Below are 22,421 nucleotides of genomic sequence, written 5' to 3'. Positions count from 1 at the left end.
CTCACACAGCCTATGCCCACTTTGGTTTCTCATTGGGGATTATTGGGACTATTTTGCAAAGGCTGTTAGTATAGTTGGAGTAGACATTCACTGATCATCCAGATCAACCCTGATAAATCCAGTTTAAGGTTATACACCCATGAAAGCAAATCAAAGCTGTGTGCATGATTCCTCGGCCTAAATCAGAGAAAGATCACTTACATTCCAGCAAATGAGCTGGACTTCTGCTGATCAGATATTCAGGGATTTGTGATTTCATGCATTTCATTTTACACATCCTTACCAAATAGCTGCTTTGTAGCTTCTTTCATCAGACTAGAAAACCTGATTAAAAACTTCAGATAGGCACACAGATTATGCAATTTCCCCCACTCCCAGATACAGATGTCACCAAAAGCTCAAAAAAATTGGAGCTAACAGCTGAAGTCTTAACTATTCACACAGGCCTTTGGTCACCACATTGCTGAATGCATATTCTGACTTTATTTATGCTGATATGTTTTACAGTGGTACCTCGGGTTACATAAGCTTCAGGTTACAGACGCTTCAGGTTACAGACTCTGCTAACCCAGAAATAGTACCTCAGGTTAAGAACTTTGCTTCAGGATGAGAACAGAAATCATGCAACGGTGGCACAGCGGCAGCAGGAGGCCCCATTAGCGAAAGTGGTGCTTCAGGTTAAGAATGTTTTTAGGTTAAGAACGGACCTCCAGAACGAATTACAGTACTTAACCTGAGGTACCACTGTATTAATAATGGGATTGTATTTTAGTGACACAGTATCTCACTTTGGTAGTGAAAAGTGGGTAATAAATTTCATAATCAAACAAATATGAACTGTGTTAAGATTGAGGCTATTAGCCTCATTGTGTTTTGTCTCCTGGCAGTCTGGGGGCTTGCCCAACAGATTCAGAGACAAAGCACTTTCTATTATGCAGGAAAAGGCTGACAAAGTGAATGTAGTTGCTCTGAAAATCTTGATTTATTCCTGTGGGCAACACCAAGGGAAACTTTGACTCCTATTCATTATCACTCCACATCACCCACAGTAGGAACTCAAACCACCACTTGTAAATTACTGCTATAAAATATACAAAGCTTACTATGAGACAGAAATCTATCTGTGTCACTGAAAAACTTCATTAAATACAAACCCAAATTATATGCTGATATAATTCGCAACAGCATTGGAACAGTTAGAGTGCCATACCTGGCTCTTTACTGTCTCCATAAATGTTTATAACAGCCTAAAGGCTGCTCTGCACTCTGCCAGATAATTGTTCTCAAGAGGGACACCCACCAGCTTAGAAGAAATGGAGCACAATAAAGTGTATTTGGCTACAGCTCCTCAATCCCAGCCCAGCTCCTATGCTGGATGAGTTGCATGGCTCGTTGGTCTAGGGGCATGATTCTCGCTTAGGGTATGAGAGGTCTCGGGTTCAAATCCCGGATGAGCCCTACCTTTGGGAGACGTGGGTGGCACTGTGGTCTGAACCACTGAGCTTCTTGGGCTTGCTGATCAGAAGGTTTGTGGTTCGAATCCCCGCAACTGGGTGAGCTCCCGTTCTCTGTCCCAGCTCCTGCCAACCTACCAGTTCAAAAGCAGTGCAATTAGACAAATAGGTACTGCTGTGCTGGGAAGGTAAACAGCGTTTCCATGCACTCTGGTTTCCATCACCGTGTCCTGTTGTGCCGGAAGCAGCTTAGTCATGCTGGCCACATAATCTGGAAAGCTATCTGCAGACAAACACTGGCTCCCTTGGCCTGAAAAGAGAGATGAACATTGCAACCCCATAGTTGCCTTTGACTGGACTTAACCATCCAGGGGTCCTTTACCTTTAACACTGGAGAAGTAGCTGATAAGAGTAGAAGATAATTTTGTGACATATGCTACTTAAACATACCAGACTGTTTTTACTACACCAATTATAGAAAATGCCTTTGGTTGCCATTCATTCCAGCAAGACACATTTGATTTCAACATTTGATGCAGATATTCATAATGTATACTGTTGCTGTTTGCACAATCTTTGGATGTACTAATGTGACACAACTGCTGTCTCCTGAATATATTCAGCCACTGCTATTTGGGTGGCCTGTTTTAGCTCAGTGTAGTGATAGTTATTCACCAGAATCTGAAATCCAGCAAAGACTATGAATCTAGCACCACAAATTTAAAGCCAGATGCCCCCAAAGCAATTTGCAGTCCATCAACAGATGTCATGGACTAGTTGTTTGCAGAGGAAATGGTGGGAGTAACCAGCTGGGAAACCCCCAAGGGAAGAAGGCTCAGAGCCTGGGGATTGGTGGTGGGACGATGATGAGTTGTCAGAGGAAGAAGACTGGGAGGAGGAGGTGTTGGAAGCTGAAGAGGTAACAAGGTTTGGTGGGAAAGGAGAATCTGTGGCAGAGAAAAGTCCAGAAGCAGAAGCAAGAGAGTGGGATGAGGGTGGCCAAGAAGTAGATATGAGTTAGGCTTGTGAGGAAGCACGGGTGTCTCCCGCTCCTGCTGCAACAAGCTCCTCTCCTCCCTGGTCTCCAAGGACCTAGAGAGGCATGAAGCTGGAGGAGCAGAGACAGGCACACAGGCACAGTCTCAGATTGCTTGAGAAAACCCTGGGAGAGGAGGGCACTTAGGCAGTTGTGGGAAGGTGGGGACCTTCAGTCTCCATAACTGCCTATAAGGGCAATACTTCATTAGGTCTGGCACTCCTTTGCAGATCCTGTTTTTCTAATAAAGAGTTAACTTTACCTACTCCGTGTGATTTACTGCTGGCTCGCTTCTGACAACAGATTGTGGAGGTCCAGATTTTTTGTATTTGGCACTGGGAGATTTCTAATCCATGACCTTAGTTACAAAACAAGTATGCTCATGCAAATTGGAACAATCTTTTTCTGTCTCTTTTAATGAAGGACCACTTTTAAAACCCAAAATCAAATAAAGAGATGATGAGTGTGTATAAAGAAACCCAATGGCCTATGGATTTTCCAAGAGGGGAATTGATTTCTTGCATGTATTTATTATTTTGTATTAAAAGCACATTTATACCACTCTGAATTTTCCAGAAAATACCAAAGAGGTTCCCACACAGCATATTTCAACAGATCTTAGCAATAATATCACAGTAACCAAAGACAATAGGAACGAGCGCTAGCAGACTTTAGAAAGCTTAGGTAAACGGATACATTTTAATTTTATGGTGGAAACACTTCACCTGGGGTGCCAGCCTAATCTCAGTACAGAGAGCATTCCACCTGATGGGCACTGGAATGGAAAACATCCCCACAAAACTGACATTTGTTTGTGAGGCAGCAGGAGCATTCAAACATGCAAAATATAAAGTCTGGAGAGTTATATTTTAGGAACGGTTTTCGTTTGCAATGAGTTGTCTAAGTGCCGGTTAAACAAGCATTTAATCCATGAATTCAGTCCTTGATGTAGGAAACTTCAATTCTGGGTGTATGTACAATGCCGCCTATCACTGGAGATGAGCTTGGTTATCCTCTGACAATGATTCCTGGTTCCAGGCGTTGGGGAGTTAGGTATGATGACCCATGAGATCCTTTTTGCTTCCTGCTTTTTCTAGTTCTGTGACATTAATTATACACTACTGAGGATTTAGTCTTCTTACAGTCACACCACTTGACCTTGTTGTTGGCATCTGTCTGTCTCAAGAGACAATGGAGTGTGCCTCAAGGGGCTAAACTGAAATGCTGTGTTAGCAGCTCCAAAGTGGCCTCCCCAGGATGCAAGCCTGAGCAATGTGTATGAATGCCCTGGGCTGCCCAGGCAACAAACGTGACCTGTTCCACAGATAAAAAGGTGTGTCTCTGAGTTCTGCATAGAGCAGCAAGCAGTCCGATATATATTTACCATCAAAGTTCATATGATCCAGTGCAAATTATGTTTTGCAGAGCTCTAAGGAAAAAAATGCAAAGGGGTTCCTTTTGAAATATCTAGGGAAGAAAACGTGAGGTAAATAGGCAGTGCTTCCAGTGCACAATTTACACGGCTAAAATGATCTTTGGCACTGTGACCAAAATCACCTTTCTATGTAAATGTTGCATACCCTGCTTCTGCCACCCTAGCTACAAAAGAGATGTACAACTGTCAGCTTCAGGAATGGCATGAAACGAGTCTGCTTTCTATTGAGTGACTTGGCAAACTTAGGCTGTCATTTTCACTTCATACATTTGAGCATGGGCATTTCATTTTAGGAGGGAGGAAGCTCTACACCTAATTGTGAGAGAAACTCTCTGTAGGAAGGATGGAAATTGGACAATCAAAGAAAATTGGCCTTTCAGCACTGAGGAGGTCAAATCTGAAACTTTTCTTGGAGGTTTGTATTCTCGTGGTTGATTGAAATGTGTGATGTTTCAGAAGGAAACGTCAGTTCCACTCTGCTATATGTTTATTTGTAGATGTACAGCAAAAAACAAAATGAAAGGAAAAACCCCATCACTGGCAGGTGTAAAAACTAGCCATCAGAGAATATCAGCATGTCTGACAGCAAGTCCTGCAAGAAGTTAAAACGAAAGGAGAGGCTGCTGTTTGTTAGCTGTTGCAATGTTCCTCTGGGGCTTCTAAAATGGGCTATAGTTGTGGTAGAACACAGTCCTAGCATCAGGAGCAGATGAGGACCTCTGCCAAGAGCAATCTGCTCCTCTGCTGACAAGAGTGCTCTTGCTGGAAGCAAGAGAGAAAGACAAGAGGGTGTCAGAAAGAGGTGAACTGACCTACTTTTGGCTCTGGCCCCACCCATTGCCAGCAGGCAGACCCTGAAAGGAAGTGACATCTTTGCAGAATTTTTTGCCCCTTCCTCTGACATTACAGACTGAAATTTGATCAAGTTTGAGCTGAACCTCAAATCCCAGATGTGTTGCGAATGTACTGAAAAGCTCTAAAAAAGTGACAATTTCAAGTCTGTACATGGTTTTTCAAGGACAGTTTCACCTTTTACACATTTAGGCAGAACTGTTTAACGGCAATAATACCACAGAACTAGTCCCACATGTCCACAATCTTCCATGTTTGTTCATGGGATGGAAGTCTAAAGACAAGTTGCTCACTTCAAAAATATATATATGTACAGGTCATGTTTGCAACAGGTCACATAGCACAGGGGACATCTGGCTTGACAGCAGCACATATAAAAAGGATCTAAGGGTCTCAGTAGATCACAAGCTTAATGTGAGCCAACAGAAGCATAGTGCTCAAATCAAGGGAAGTAATGGTACTGCTCTATTCTGCCTTGGTCAGACCCCACCTGGAATACTGTGTCCAGTTCTGGGCACAGCAGTTTAAGGAGGATATCAACAAGCTGGAACATGGACAGAGGAGGGGGACCCAGATGATCAACAGTCTGAAAACAGCCTTACGAGGAATGGTTGAGGGAGTTGGGTCTATTTTGCCTGGAAAAGAGGTGATATGATAGCCCTATTCAGGTATCTAAAGGGCTGATTTCTGCTGCTCCAGGGGGTGGTACCCTAACCAAATTACAAGAAAGGAGATTACCACTAAACACCAGAAATAACTTTTTGACAGGAAGAGCTGTTTGGCAGTGGAACGGAATACCTCAGAAGATGGTGGACTCACCTTCATTGGAGAATTTTAAATAGAGGTTGGATAGCCATCTGTCAGGAATACTTTAGCTGTGATTCCTAAATTGCAGGAGGTTGACCTTGGGGTCCCTTGCAATTCTACAGTTCTATGATTCTTGTTTGGCTAAAGCAAGCCACACTGTTGCGTGCATTTGGCATCAAAGACAAAGGGGAAGGAAGAGCAAGCCTCTTACCATGTGATTTTGATTCAAGTTCTGCTCAGTTCATTCATGCTGTCTTGTCATTTCCATGGATCAAAGATTGTTAGTCTTATTTCAGTATCTGTTCTAAGCACAGCCTCTTGGTTAGCATCTCTCTGGCCTCAGGTGCCCCAAATCACCACTCTTCTCCAGGTCTTGGACACTGGCCTCACTGCTTTCAATGAAATTGTGCTAAAACCAGCTAGGTGCTCAGCACCATCTTGCTTATTATGATGCAACTGTGATGTCACAAGGTGTCATCTCCATAGCAAGACTCCTGAAACTCAGGAGAAAGTTATGAGAAAGTTGATCAAAGCATAAAATGAAATTGGCCTTAGCTCTATCTTTCTTAGCTGCCTGTCAAGTCAAAAGTAATTTTAATTTTAAAATGAAGTCTTGCCAAACCTGTCATTTGAAAATCAACATTTTGCTATCTGATGTCAAGTTTTGAAGCCAAAATCCGATTGTGTCTTTAAACTTGAAATGTGATGGAATCTGATTGAATGTTTCTTTGAACCAGCTCAACAGAGCAAGGCCAAGAGCACATGTCATGTAAGTTAATACTGGCTTTTGCTCTGAAACTCTAATATAGATGATTAGTATGAATACTGAAAGTGGTACCACAACCCTGTGATTTTAAAAAAGAGAGGCCACCTTCCTCTGCAGATGAGAATACTTCTTTTTCTTCCTGTTTGCCAAGTAGTATACAGTTTACGTCAGCTTTTGTAAGATAGATTTCCTTTAGATGTGCAAAGTTGGGTCTTTCTATATTACTATTTTATTTTATTGAGTTTTATAAACAATAATATTTTATTGTGCTATTTTTGTGATATACAAATGACATGAGAAAGTTGGTATACTTATCTGCAAATTTGGGTTCTTTGAGAACCTGTCACCCCACATTTACAGGAGGAGGAGGAATGGGAGAGAATCTTGCTTCAAATCTCTACTTCTGCATTTGCCTTTGCTCTAGATTTATTTGCACTTATGGTTCTTTCAGTAGCTTTCTTTTTCATAAATTACCCCTAGCAAGCCAATTTTGGGTGGACTAGTTTGGCTCATTCTGTTTACCAGAACTGCCATCTTTAGATAAAATAATACTCAGAAACCCCAGTAATTCAGTTACGCATATAATCATTGCTTATGTTGCGTTGTGTGAGTCATTTTCATTAAGCTAAACCTATTATTTTGTATGGGATTTGCTTTGCTTTGAGTGTTTCAATAGTCTGTCTGTCTCTACTTATATTCAACTTATACACTGTAAATATGTTCAAATATTCCAGTCCCCTGGAAGTCTTCTGAGACTCTTCCATTCAAAGGAAACCTGAGTAAATGCTACACCTCTAAAACCTTTCACTGCTTGGGAAGGGTTCTTTTGTTGGCATGTTTCTATCTCAAGAAACTGGAGTGCACCTCTGGGGGTGAAGTCAAACCACTGGAGAATCACAGCACCTGCTGTGGCTGCAGAGGCCAGCAACTTATAACTGCCGCCTCCCACATTGTTTTTGCTGCATTAGTAGCACTGAAGTGACCTCTCTGGGGCACAAGCCTGGGCAGCATGTATGAAAATCCTGGGCTACCCAGACCAGAAAACCTCCCCCACCTACCCCAGCTTCGCTGATGTGATCCAAAAGAGGGCAGAGCAACATATTTGGCACCACCTTGGCTGCAGGAGTTGCTGGAAGGAGGAGTACAAGATGCCATCTAACCATCTTAGGGGCTCCACTTTGGCTTTGTGTAAAGTTTGCTCCTTAGTCATATCTTCTCCCAAAGTTGTCCCACAAGGCAGCAGGTATGTATTTCCCCCTCAAGATTTATTCCTGAAGCCTTTTTCAAAAATGAATTTAGCTGCAAGGCAGTGGAGATTTAGGATTAATATTCCTTCTCCTTCCCAGGTTGATGAGCCCCATCTGCCCCTCATTTCCCTCTACAGCTTGTGCTTCTTGAGCCTTGGACCCACTGTTTGCCTCATCTGCTCAATCTGCCAGAGCCTGTCTTTGCATGTAGGGGAAGTCCCAAACACACTGAAGGCTTGAGACCCATCGGCCCCCCTCACCTGGTTTTAGTCCACCAGTCAAAGCCGTTTCCTGAGTGTGGCCACTGATGCATGCTGACAACTTCTAGGAGCCACAGGTGAGAGCTGAGTGCAGGGTGGGGGTGGACTAACTACCCTATCTAGTCCAGCATCCTGTTCACACAGTGGCCAGCCAGATGCCAGCCAGATAACCTGAATGTAATAGTACTTTCCTTACTTGTATTTCTTGGCAACTGGCATTCAGAGACACACCACCTCCGACAATTGAGGGCGTGCATGGCGATCATCACTGGCCGCAATTGACAGCGTTGTCCTCCATGTCTATGAGTATCCTGGATATGAGAAGCAGTCTTGAAAGATTAAGAAAGAACATTCAGATAGTCACATAACTTCTGTCACTGTTAAAACTCAGTGTCATGGTACTTGAGACAATTCAGGCCTACCCACACACTTGTCACTCAATGAAATGTTTTCGAGTGACTGTCCACATTTGCCAAGGGGAAATGTCATACTGGCAGCAGATTCCAGAGTAGGCATCACATAATCAGTTTATTAACACTGTGCAAAAAGTGGGTTTCCTGGAGTCTCACGACAGAATTAAGAGAGGCATGCATGCCTTTTTATTTATGCCAGGTGGCTTTCAGACATACACATAGCAGAACTTGCTCATCCTTCTCAAAGTCTGCAACTGAAAGGGGGATGAGCAGCTTCCACCACCAGAAAGATAAAAAGGAAAGCATCTGGTCGGGTGATTTATTTGCTTCCACTAGGTCTCTGACCGTGACATGGGGAAAGAAAGCTCCAGCTACCCAAAACTGGCTGGAGGAACCAAGAGTTAGAGATTCTTCATCATGAAGTAAACAACATCTGACCCAGCCCTCAAGACCCTTTATGCATTTGAAGGGGTTCTACATGATCAAGCGGGAGTGGGATTGTGCCACTGGCCGCACCTTTTAGGGTCACATTGATTGGCCCCTCCAGTGATATCTGTATGTGGGGGCTGTGGGGAGCCTATACACATAGATTGCTAGGATTCCTTTCCTGCAGACGTCCATGCTTAATTCATTAATGCCGAAGGTGGAGCTAGGTGGAGCTACACAATATTGAGAGCAGGACAAGCATTGCAGCACCACTGGCCCTTAATCATGTGGAGAGCATTGGTCTTTGTAGAATTTTTTTAAATCTTCCTTCCGTTCATTTTTCCCCTTGGCAAAGGCAGAAGAAGCCAGTCTGTTTCTCCCAAAACTTTTCCTTCACATACCTTCTCTTGCCACTAACAAGTCTCTCCACCTCATTAAATGCCTCTGGGTGGGACTTAATTGGTCACCTAGGGTACAGGACCCCAGGCTGTCACCAGTTAAGAAAGCTACAGTACACCACATATGCCAGGAGCTGCTGAAAAGACATTGGTTACACAGAATTAATCATGTAGAACTTCACAAAATGGCGCTTTACTTGACTTCAGTAGACAGTGGAATAACTGGCCAGAGATTTCTTGCAGTATAATTGGCATATGACTGACCTTTGGAAATGCACAGAACATAACTTTAAATAAACATCTAGAAGTATCCAATGAAAGTATAATAGAACAAAGATTGTTCCAGCCAGTCAGACATTACACACACACACACACACACACACACACACACACACACACACACTGCAGAGAGCCAGAATTTCTGTCTTTGCATTTGTCTTCACTGCACAGTAGATTCCTGTGCCTGGACTAACTTTCTCAGGAAGGCAGTATGAGGAACAGAAGCAAGAACTCAGATCTGAAATTGCTGATCTGCTTCTTGGGAAACAGAAATTTAGTTCTCCTGTTTTGATTCATTGAAGGCTGAAAGAAAGGCATGAGAGTTTTTTATATAGAATTGCTAGAGAGAAAGCAGAGGAGCAGAATCATTTCTGTTTGTTTAGGTATGGATATCAGCAATTATTTCAAAAAGCAGAAGACAACAACTGAGACCTGGGCACATTCTGGAGATACTGCTTCATCAGACATTGTGTAAGTAGCACCTAACGTGTCTGCCTCAAAAAAACACAAAAATGTCCAGACTCAGCGCATAAGAACATCTTAACTGAAATTACTGAGGCAGTTACAGGGACAGTACAACTTGGATGACAGGAAAAGCTGGATATAGAGAACTACATTATCAAGAGCAAATACTCTTATCAGTGTGTTAAAATTTGAGGGGCTGGCACAATACTGGACCTGCACAGAAAGTTATGATTTCAGGCACAATAGTATCGGTCCAAGAGCATTTCACCATACACGACTTATAAAATATTTTCCTTGGCTAACATGCTGTGCTGTTCTGAAAAGATCAGTATGTCATTATTTCACTTTGTTTCTGCAGCCAGTGGTTGGAGGGGCACAGGGCACACACATTACCAAAATCTGTACCAAGCACAAAGACTTCTATGAAAGTGCAAGATAGCACTCACAAAGTAGATGGCATAATGGGTCACATGACGATACAGAACATGTCCATTGTACAGCAAGCACAAGAGAGGAAAATAAACAGAAGTTGTACTCTATAATATCAAACATTGTGTACTGTGGGTTGCACAACCTTGCTCTTCATTGTAAGATTGCTACTGCAGATAAAAAAGATAGACGTTTTATAGCTGCATGTCGAGGCAAGGTATTTGTTATGTACTGAAGTTCTCACCCTGGGCCAGCAGGGGGATACTGTAGATAGTTATGCAAATGAAGGATCGAAAGTGACGTTCAGTGATTGGATAGTTTTAGAAAGTTGCTACAGTAACGTTGTACTGGAGCTCTATATAAGCAGGCTGACTGAGCCCTTCAGCTCAGTTCTGTTCTGGCCTCTGAATAAACAAGAGCTGTTTGAAGAATCGCTGTGTCGTCTGATATGTTCACCCACAACTTAACAGTATTAATTTTTAAAAACTGAAACTGGGGTAGAACATTCTAAGTACTTCAATATCACATAGGGACATTCATCAAATCAAGAACCCCCCCCCCAATTGCATCTGCAGATTGGAGAAAAAACATCAGCTGCCGAATTTCTTCTTGTCACATAGCTGTTAAAGGCATGTACAGGAGCAGTTGACGACACTACCGCAGAAATGGCTAGAGACAAAATTTGATTAGATTTGCTATTCTTCATTGAAGGGCATGGCACCATTTTATGTCAAACCATTGTATTCTGAATTATAAAAAATACACTATTTCCCAGCTGTGACACATACCTTTATTATCTTATGATAGTGTAAAGAGAAAATAATATGATGTCAACAATAATGCAAAGGGTAAGCTGTACACACAGGGGAAGAAAAATTCCTTCCAGTATCACCTTAAAGACCAACTAAGTTAGTTCTTGGTATGAGCTTTCGTGTGCATGCACACTTCTACAGATACACACAAAAATGCACACGAAAGCTCATACCAAGAACTAACTTAGTTGGTCTTTAAGGTGCTACTGGAAGGAATTTTTTTTGTTTTGACTATGGCAGACCAACACGGCTACCTATCTGTAACTGGAACACAGGGGAAGATCTGCATTAGCCTCAGTGCTCCCCTTTGCCTCTTGTTAGAAGAGCCCTAGTGGTGGAAGCCAAAGGCTCATCTTGCCCAGCATCCTTTTCTCTCAGTGTCTAGTCAGATAACTATGGGGAGCTGGCAAATAGAACCTGAGCACAACAGCACTTGTCCTCCCTCCATAGGACTCTTTTTTTATACACTGGTAACTTAGAGGCATAAGCACTTTGCAGGCCAGTCACCTGGAGAAGAAAGTGGGTTTCTTGTTGCAAACAATGGTTAGTGCACACATGGCAGAAGGCAAGCTTGAGACAGAACAGGTTCTCATTGAGCCTTATGCTCATACGTCTCTGGTGTGTGTAGCTACCGTACTTCTGCAGGGATTGGCTCATCCCAAAGCATAGAGTTGCTTCCTACTGATTTTCTATTCTTGGTTATGTGGCTAAGTTAGAGAATGTAACTTGACTGCTGCAAATGTAGAATAGGGGACAATATAATTTACATAAGGAGGCCAAAGAATGTGGATTTATCATTTGTGATGCGGCTAGCAGTGGCAGTGTGCTTTTTTATGTTAGTTTATCTTTCTGATTTATAATAATTGTTCTGCTCACGATTGGCGGAGGCCTTCCTCTGCTCACCAAATATACTCACCGATCTGCTCTTTCTCAGGGTCTTGTGTTTGCAAGTGGTCACTGCTGCAGGGGTCTGGAGAGAATTGTGCTGCTGTATGTTTGTAGATTGGGATGCAGGTGTCGCTGTGGTCTAAACCACAGAGCCCAGGGCTTGTCGATCAGAAGGTCAGTGGTTCAAATCCCCATGATGGGGTGAGCTCCCGTTGCTCGGTCCCAGCTCCTGCCAACCTAGCAGTTCGAAAGCACCTCAAGTGCAAGTAGATAAATTGGTATCTGGCGGGAAGGTAAATGGCGTTTCCGTGCGCTGCTGTGGTTCGTCAGAAGCGGCTTTGTCATGCTGGCCACATGACCTGGAAAAACTGTCTGCGGACAAACGTCGGCTCCTTTGACCAGTAAAGCGAGATGAGCGCCACAACCCCAGAGTTGTCCGCGACTGGACTTAACTGTCAGGGGTTCTTTACCTTTACCTATATTTGTAGACAAAGCTCAGGACAGTTTCAGCTTACCGCGAATGGCCAAAATATTGCTGCATCCCTAACATGGTAAAGGAACAGCCAGCAGAGACCAGGATGCTGGGAGTGTGTTATAAATGCATATTGCAGCAAAGTTCCTTACACCACGCTCTGGGCATATAGAAGGGGAACTCAAAATAGCCAGATTGAGTGGTCTTGACCTCAGCTAAAATGTGGGCAAGATTGGCTGCATGATTTATGCCAAACATGCCTCTAAATAGTACTTAACTAACCACTTTATCCACTCAGACACATATTTCTTTAGCGAGTTTCTCCAACTTCTCGTCTAAATTGGATTTTAAACTGCAGCTTCCTGTTTTAGAAGACAACAGTGTTCAGAAAATTAACCTTTCAGTATGCTAAAACATTGTTGCACAGGCCTGTATTGAAACACAGATGTTTGTTTATTTACCCAAACAAAAACAGAGGAATTTTTCCCAGCCCTCTTTTTTAAAAAATTTCATTTAAATTTGTGAACTCAAAGTCCACAACTTAAAAGAAAGATTTGTGTATTTAGATATCTCCAAAACACTCATTTCAATAGGCTTTTTCACATTGATATTCACCAACAGTATCACAAAAGTTGTTTTTTTAAAACATAACTGTAAGCAACAGTAATTCTAGAAACACTAAAGGGAAAAAAGCATAGCAATGTCCACAGTTACAAGAAAAAGTGCACATTACTTTGTCACAATCACAGTCATTACTTGAAAAACTATATGTAACAAGTAGATAGAAAATATCACTGATGCCTTAAACTCATTGTCAAAAACCAAATTACATAAAAATTGTACACAAAATAAGGCAAATTCAGGAATGCACAAGGAACTTGTTATTTAACAAAAACTAAACATCAGAACAGATATTACAATAAGCAAGAACTAAAATACTTCTCTCTAAATACATAAAAAATAAGCTTTCCTTAGCGCACAACAAAAACACAATTGATGTGTATTTGACATCATAAAATAAGAAATTAGGGGTTGGGGAAATCCAGAGAAGGGGACTTTGCTTAAGTGGCAGCTGCATCCTTTACAATTTTTGTACAGTTTTTAGTTCAGTGTTAACATTATAAAATCACATCAGAAGTGTCAATGGCCCTTTTCAGTTATGTATTCATTTAAAAAGAAATAAAGAAATAAATACACACAAGAGTGCAAATTTTCCGATTGTCACTTGCAACCTCTTCACATTCAATCATCTACATCCATTCACTACTAGAAGGACTTGTACAAGACAGCAGCAGCAGCAACCCTGGAGTTAAGTGAGCTAGCTTGTAGGAAACCACTTTTAAAAAAGAAATTTTTAAAAAATGATATGTCTTTTTAAAAGCAACCCTCACATCTTTATTAATTGCTAATGAAGCTGCAACTCATTATGAAATGGAGGCAAAAATGGTTCAAGTTCAGGAAATGTCTACTTCCTTTGGAAGTCACTCCAGAGATATTCATGTATATTGGGATCCACCAGGGAATGGGCTGCCCAGCACAAAAAGGTACTCGCTGTGGAACAGATGTGGATTGGAGCGGGGGACAGAGATTTCAGAGAAGAGGACTTAACAATAACTCCTCAAAACATTATTTGAAAAATCAGTGAAAATTTTACCAAAGTAAAAATGATCAATTTAGAATGAGAACCAACATTTTTGTCTTGTTTTTTTCCTATAAAAATTACATTTTCTTTAAAATACAAGATCCTTTTCATTGCAATTGCATCCTGTTAACAACAGGGCATTTGGCAACATTTTGCCATATAATGCAGCTTTGAGTCCACTGAGTCAATCGCACATTCCACTAATATTGCACTTGGATTTTGGACCAATTTTGAACCCCCAGCATCTTCTACTTCCATCCGTGTTAGAACGAGTTTAGCATTTCTAGCCACTTTTTGCTGTTGATGCTGATACACAAAAACAAACAAACATAAAGCAATAGGCTGGATATATAAAAAATACCTCAGAGATATCAGAGGTCCAAGTTCACTTGAAGAACCCTAACACACCAAGAACATCAAGAACAATGTGGCATTATGGTAATCAACTCGTCAACAAGACTGTGCAGTAATTGAAAGATCTGCTCTGGGAGATCAAAATGTCATTAGTGGAAATTCTGTGATAAAACTAGGTCAGCAGGATGCTGATGTCTCAGTTCTGCTGCAAAATAAGGTTTTCCAGTTCATCTGCAGAACGCAATAAAAATGCAGCTGATTCTCTGTATCCCGCAACCAGTTGCCGTACTGCATTAATTTCAGTTGGACTCAGCTGAGGTCTGGAGCTGCTACTGCTGGAAGATCCAGAAGTGGTTGCTAACTGTCTTTTCATACTGAGATCAGTTGGACCTGCAATTGACAAATGGAATCTGATGAAACATCAGGCAATCCTAATCGTGACTTGCTACTTACTAGACACATCTTGCTACTTGCTAGACAAATGACAACCTAGACAGCATCTTAAAAAGCAGAGACATCACCTTCCCAACAAAGGTCCGTATAGTTAAAGCTATGGTTTCCCCAGTAGTGATGTATGGAAGTGAGAGCTGGACCATAAAGAAGGCTGATCGCCAAAGAATTGATGCTTTTGAATTATGGTGCTGGAGGAGACTCTTGAGAGTCCCATGGACTGCAAGAAGATCAAACCTATCCATTCTTAAGGAAATCAGCCCTGAGTGCTCACTGGAAGGACAGATCGTGAAGCTGAGGCTCCAATACTTTGGCCACCTCATGAGAAGAGAAGACTCCCTGGAAAAGACCCTGCTGTTGGGAAAGATGGAGGGCACAAGGAGAAGGGGACGATAGAGGATGAGATGGTTGGACAGTGTTCTTTAAGCTACAAACATGAGTGTGACCAAACTGCGGGAGGCAGTGGAAGACAGGAGTGCCTGGCATGCTCTGGTTCATGGGGTCACAAAGAGTCGGACACGACTAAACGTCTAAACAACAGACACATCTCAGTAAGAGACCAAATGTACAAGCAAAAAGGGACAAACATGGCTTATGGTGCAGTTGTCAACACTTTTGCTCATTTTGTTGCAGTGAACTAGCATGGCTACTCCTCTGTAAATGGCAGTTGGTGACTTCATATTAGTTCATATATTACTTTATTTAGCCTTTACATGAATACCCAACCTTACCGTTACAATTCTGTTATCAAAGTGATGATGCTAATGTGCTTGTGTACAAAATGGTCTTCTAGTTCCAGAAGTCTCAATGTTTAAACCATAAATAGATGGCAACAAAGCAAACATGCATGTGTGCAGGGGGGTTCTTGTCTGGAAGGGGTATCGTCATGCTCAAGAACAAACTTAAGTAATGCACCCCTCATCATTGCTACTGCTCTTACTGCTTACATAGCACCAAAGTAAATGGCAGTCTATAGAGAGACACTTGCTCCCCTCCACCCTTAGCCCACACTCACCCACTGTATTCTGAGCCAGAGGGCGGATGATGCCGCATTTATAAAGACAATGGGGTCTCAGCCTGACGAGTGCCTATGTAGAAGAATGCCTGGAAACCCTATGCAAACAATTTAGAGCTTTCCATAGGCACAGTGGGATATGATGTGAATCATCATAATAACAAAGGCAATGTCAAATAGATAGCATCCAGAGGATTGGTACAGGGTTCCCAGTTTCATCAAGCAGTAAATTTCTGGGCCAGCCTCAGGGAATGCAGTTTCCTGGAGTCTTACAAAGTAGCCCCACGTGGCTTCTAGTATAGCTGCCTGTGATTTGTGTTTTGAGAATGTAAAGCAGTTTTTATTTTTGCATGGTTTGCATTTATTGTTTTTTATTTTAAAAATACTCCCCTCTCAAATGCGAGTTTTGACACAAAAGTAGAAATATGGGCCACCTGCAAAATCTGGGGAGTTTTCCTACCCTTCGGTGCAAATTTTGAGGGTGTACGCACAGACAGCATTGGATACAACTCATAGTAATTTGCCTCTGCCTTACTTTCTTGGTGTTTGTGTGTGTGTATGTGGTCGCTGGCCTTGAGATCATTTAAGTCAATAATGATGACACATGGCTCTCAATGGCACTTGAATTTATTTCCCCTTGAAATTTGGTACATGTGTATGGGTGTGCAGGCAGAGAACTTTGTTGTAGCTGGCGGCATGGGGTAAAAAATCTGTAGCTCTATCAGCTCCAAAAGTCACCAGCTGCCATTGTTTGTTGCACATTTTTGTGAGTCAGCATTGCTTGCTCTCTCATGCGTACAGAAGTACAGTTTCTTCTAGAGCAGCAAATTAAACCTGATGTTAAAAAATCTTCCCTGTCACATCATTTCCAATGCTCCCTGGATATCATTTCTCTAGCCATCAGTGAGGTGACTCAGTCAGTCATTTATTTTGTAACTTGTAACTGACTATGGTTTATAGATTCATTTAAGTTGCATAGACATCACATATTTTTGGAAGCTAAGTAGTTCTTGTTTTAACTAAATCATTCAAAATGCTACAAGCACTGCGAATCTCCTCCAAGAGCTAGACGTTCATTTATCATATTAGCTGCTGAGTAAATCTGACATTAAATACACTGCTGGACAAATGACTTGCAAGATTTAACATGAGGTAGTTATTGCCTCATAAATTACTCATTGGCAGCATCAATTACTTAGAATTCTAAAATGCAGGTCAGATATATGATACGGCAGCTTATTTCACTGATCAAAGCACTGATGGCTCATGAGTGGCAAAGCCATATGTGAGTTATTTCTGCAATAACCCACCTCAGCTCCTAGAATGGGACACCCAGTTGGATACTTAATAGTCTGTTGGAGACAATAGGCCCTGGTAAATCCAACCATTACCTTTAAGTTGATCATTAATATTATAGACAATAATTTATAACAGCAATAGATAATTTTAAAAGGTGCAAGGCTGTCTAGACACTGTGATAAGATGTAAAATAACTTTTTGGTTTTGGGAATTAACTGTGGCCAGGATCCAAAGAACCATGAAACTAGATTCATAAACTAGGGTCCATTTACACCTTTCTTTAAAACAAGGGGGGAAAGCAGACCCCTATTTGTTGCACGGAATACTCTTTCTGAAACAGAGAAGTCTTTTCGAAACAGTCTATGAGCAGGGGCTCAGCTTGGAAAGGGAACAATATTAAAAGGTTTTGTATCCAGAAGCCCCTTGCAGAAGCCTAAGTAGATATTTGTTTAAATTTTTGTTGTCTGTGATACAGTTTGGGAGATGAAGGCGCCACCTTGTTATTGAAAAAGGTGCATGTTGCTTATGTGTGCTACTTTCAGCTGAAAATGTTAGACAAGCAGGTGTTTGGGTTCACTTCCTGTCAGATCCTTTCAGGATGCTTTGGGAATCGCAACCACCACCTTTCACTGTGTCTATGGAGAAGAATACTGGAAGATTCCACTCACTGCATTGCTGTTAATATCTTTGCAGGCCTGGCCAGGCTAGGAAGAACTGTAATAAAACTGGCACATTTCTTCCTCTTCTCAGCAGGGGCTGGGTTAAGGAGCTCCTACCACACCTCCACTTAAAACCACAGTGTCCTGAGCTGCTTTTCATTAAAATTTGCGTAGTGTGTATACTTTGTGTTTTCTTTTTAATCAGTTTCTCAATTAATGGAAATAAGAATATCTATTATAGTCAGTAAAGCTGCAAAAATGATTTTTAAACTCTGTGCTTTTACTTTGAAATCAGCGTAATTACCTATAGTTTAAGAATACTAACAGTTACAGTATCCATTATCAAATTACACTGCCACTCATTTGTAATCCTTAGAGATGAAATTTTATTAATAAGTGTTGCCTTAGTGTTATAGTTGTTTTTACCAGTTGAAACAATGGTCTAATACATTTGTCTTTCTCCATTAGGACTGCAGTGCTAAGCATAATTGATGGGAAGGAAGTTCCATTAAACTAACTGCTCACTTCTGAATAAACATGTATGAGGATCAGGATGAAATGCAGCAGTCATTCCAATATGTTGCTGCTTCAACTATCAGACTAGCGCCTGGGAGACCAGGGTTCAAATCCCCATTCAGCTATGAAGTTCACTGGCTGACCTCAGGCAAGTAACTCTCGGCCTAACCTATTTCAGAGGGTTGTTGTGGGGATTAAATGAGGAGAGGGAGAACCATGTATGCTACATTGAGCTCCTTGGAGAAAAAAGTGGGCTATAATGCAAATAACCACCACCACCACCAAGGGGATTATAATCACTTATATTTGCTCCTGTGCCAATCAGGCCTACGTCTTCATGAGGCTCTCTGTGTGTGAAGTATTAATGAAAGCATACAAACAAGCCCTTTAAGGTGACTGTTCTCCATAAGTGGAACTCCCTGCTCCATGAGTTCCGAAAGAATCGAAACATCTTCTGGGAGCAATGCTTATCCTTTTCAATTTGATGTGAGTGAGCAGTGCATTCTTTTATGTGCATGCTTATTCTAAATACTGGTATATCCAATATCTTTAAGCTAGTATTCTCCATACTGTATTATATAGTGATAGGTTTTCTCTCTCAGAGAAGGAATGGCTGGTTAAAATCATCTGAAGTAATTTGTGCCCATTAAGACTGTATTAGCACAGGAGTACTTAACTCCACAGATATGGAATATATTGGATAATTTATAGTCTGTAACAAAAACATGCAATGTTTTTCATCTTAAACACTGCCAGGATTGGGCCGGGGGGGGGGGAAGAGATTCATTCATGCAAATATAAATGCAGAAATCTGGTAAAAAATAATAATAAAACTCACCGCTGGTAGAAGCATCACTGAGATTTAGCAAACCTCCTCCTAACCCTCTGTAACTATGGTAACTGTAGGTCCCATTTCCATTTATGTACAACACCTCCTGTGTGCTGGAAACAGCTGATGTTGAGTAAGTGACCTGGGTTGGTTCCTGTTTATATGGTTTGTCAGCTGGAGCAGTCTCATCCTGCAAGAACAATGGTTCAGCGGACAGTGTCAAATCACTGCTGCATTTTTCTCCTTGAATGAAGAAGACATTATATTGTTATTCAATAGACTTTCCTTGCACTACTTTGAAAACAGGTTAAAGGAAATGTGAAACAAGCACATACAAGTTTTTTAATTGACACTTTTATCTGTCAGAAAGAAAACATGAGAACTCTGGCAGGTTATAGATGTCTTGTAGCAGAAATTGTCATTTACGGGTGTAGCTACAGTATAGTCAGTTCTATCCAGCCTATCAATACCCACAATCTTTGCTCTAAAAAGCATCATTGGAGAATCTCTGGCTTGTGGGCCTAATTGAACCCAGCAGGATTTCTAATTTGGCCTGCAAGGCTGTTTTCCACAAGCCCCACCTGCCTGCCCTGTACCTGATAAGTCATATGATGATATGGTTCTTTGTTGAAAGTGGGTTTGGCAGACATTGACCAGTGGCACTTTGCCCATGTGGTTTGATATCAAACTGAACAGGTAAAGGAAGGTTTGCAGGCATCACCAATCAGCTGATTGTTGGTGCCTGCAAAGCACTGTGCATTTGTCTGTGCAAACTGATTTCAAAACTACATAGGTAAAGGAAAATGCTTCACCTGGTGATGTCAGGTGGCTGACATGGGGTAGACTCACCCCCGCCCCCCGCCCTGTCAAATTGGCCTGTAGGAATAATTCTGGGGAGATCAGAATTCAGCCCACCAATCCAGTTCTCCACTCCTGCTCTATGTTTTGTGTCATGGGAAACTCAGCAATAAATGCAGGTATAGGTGATAGGCAAAGAATATATATATATTATATTAGTTTTTGCTGGAAGAATCAATTGAGATTCTTTCAATAAGCAAAAATTACTTTGGCAGCTAGAGAGTTCATCTCCATGGGTGCTAGGAAGTGGTAGAAAATAATGGTAGGAAAGTCATCATAGAATCATGGGTCTGTAAGGAACTTGAAATGATCTGGCTCTCATGCCCTGTGACACACCAATTTGCTATCAGGGTTCATTTAATTTGTGAAGGGACTATGTGGGCTGGATCACACCTCTTTGCCCCTCACATTCAGCTGTATATTTTCTGTGCCTGACAAAGGGCAAGAGTTCCCATCTCACTAAGGGCAATTCTCTGCATTCTCCTACTCCCTCTTCCACATGTTCATTGAATGTAGAAAGGCCCATAGAGATGGACCTCATGGTTCCATATGTCAGAAACATAAAGCTGGAGTGAATATAATCCACCATGTCTTAAAAGCTTTGTACTTTAAGACTTCTTAAGGAGTGCTTCCTGTATAAACCAACTCACCAGTTGGACTTGTTAGCAGGCCTTACTGTCTGTGACATCTTTGAGGCAGTTTTGGACAGTAGTAGCTCAAAATTGGGCTCTTTCAGCAACCACCCTATATTTTTCTCTTTCCTAAGGAGGTGGGTAACCAACCTCTAATGGTTTTTTGAAAGCGGAGTAAAGGCTTCTGACAAGTTTTGGTAAACAATAATGCCATCAGTATTGTTTTCTACAATGGGTTATAGTCTGATATTGTTGCGTTACAGTTGCATTCCATTGGCAGGTAACCTTGTTGGTGGTGCCACTACTGGGGGCTGCCTGGTTGGCACTGACCTGTGACAGGGCCTTTTAGGTGGTGTCTCCCTAGTTGTATAATGCCCTCCTTAGTGAGGTGCACCTGTCTCTATCATTATTAGTTTTCAGGAGGATTTAGAAAGCATTCCTGTTTATTCAGATATTTGGTTGCTGAAGTATTGTTTTTGGCAACTCTGAGATCACTGCATGTGCTAAATTATACAGTAGTAATAATATGCTCCCTTTTTCATATTTTTACAGTAATCTGCAAACAATGCAACTTACATAAGTATTATTTTTATTGAGATTTCGTTCCCTGTAAGGGGAAGGCTGATGCCATCTGTTTCTGCTTCCTGAACTAAGACTATGCAGGCAACACATATCAACTACCATTGCCATCATTCAAATTTCTCTTCATACATATATGCATATTTTTACTTTGTTAAAAGGAACTATTTCCTCCCTCATGAAAACAGCATAACACCACACAAGAGAATAGCTCCTAATGGCATAACAGCTACACTGATTTCCAGATGTGACCTGGGGCTTTTTTTGAATTTACAGTTTGATATTTTTAATACACAGGGGTGTGAATCTATTATCTCCATAGCAAAGTTCCAATATGCTTACAACTACACCATCCTTTGTAAGTTCACCATTCTGACTGTCAGCTGATCGTAATAAATTATGCACTTGCATGTGTTTGTGTGAATGTGCATTTGTGGATCAACACGCCTTGCCTGTATTTTTGGACTTTCATTGGGAGCATGGCTATGAACTCTCCTTGCACATATGGCTATGGGGCTCCTGCACTTAAAAAACTACCACTAAATCACAGGGAGTCATAGAAATGTGGAATAGATAAAATGCACCATCAAGTCCAACTTCCTGCCTAAACCTAACCTTATCAAAGATCACTCACCCAATTTTTTTTATACCCTTGAATATGTGGCAGGAAGGATATGTGGTAACATTTAAGAGGTCTTCCATCAATTCTGTGGCCACAGTGAGTGCATACACCATCCTAAGCTAATTGCATCAATAACAGTCTAACCTGCTCTAAAAGATCTAAAGTGATTTATTACATAGTTTAATTTTGAATCTGTTCTATTAACAGCTGAATGAAATCTTTTAGATTCTATTTTAGATTCCAGAATAGACTCCCCACTCAATATCATTAGAGGAAGTGTGGTGTATTGTTTTGGAAAGTCAAAAAGAGACACTGTATTTAGGAATTCTAAAGAAAGCACATCTGGTGCAAGAATCAAACTGGAAGGATGCATTTTTCATGTAGGTGGGAATGCATATCCTCTTCCAGTTCCATCAGTTATTGCATGTTACTAGCTGTGTATAACTGGGACAGGATTGGGGGTATTCTGTTTAGTGTTCCCAGTCTCATTGGATGGGGTCATTTTTTGTACAGAGACTAGTAAAAAT

General features: G+C 41.4%; 1 protein-coding gene and 1 long non-coding RNA gene across 5 annotated transcripts in view; one reads left to right on the top strand and one right to left on the bottom strand.

The window, feature by feature from the left end:
- Positions 1-6,090: 6,090 nt before the first annotated feature.
- LOC309373952 lies at positions 6,091-18,406 on the top strand. Its single transcript, XR_014170302.1, has 4 exons — positions 6,091-6,353; positions 7,735-7,934; positions 9,757-9,844; positions 18,327-18,406. It is a non-coding gene; the product is annotated as an uncharacterized lncRNA (long non-coding RNA).
- NOL4 (nucleolar protein 4) overlaps positions 12,874-22,421 on the bottom strand; it is a 113,750-nt gene continuing 104,202 nt past the window's right edge. For all 4 annotated transcript variants that reach the window (XM_081918544.1, XM_081918543.1, XM_081918546.1 and 1 more), the window contains 2 exons: positions 19,213-19,393; positions 12,874-14,825 (listed from right to left, as the gene is read on the bottom strand). In XM_081918544.1, the coding sequence (XP_081774670.1) occupies positions 14,632-14,825; positions 19,213-19,393 (375 nt within the window). In that variant the 3' untranslated portion in view covers positions 12,874-14,631. The remainder of the gene's footprint in view (positions 14,826-19,212; positions 19,394-22,421) is intronic.

Source organism: Podarcis melisellensis, assembly GCF_964234715.1.
Source record: "Podarcis melisellensis genome assembly, chromosome: 7".
Taxonomy (NCBI): domain Eukaryota; kingdom Metazoa; phylum Chordata; class Lepidosauria; order Squamata; family Lacertidae; genus Podarcis; species Podarcis melisellensis.
Note: the sequence above shows the minus strand (reverse complement) of the source record. Positions and strands in the feature narration are given on the sequence as shown.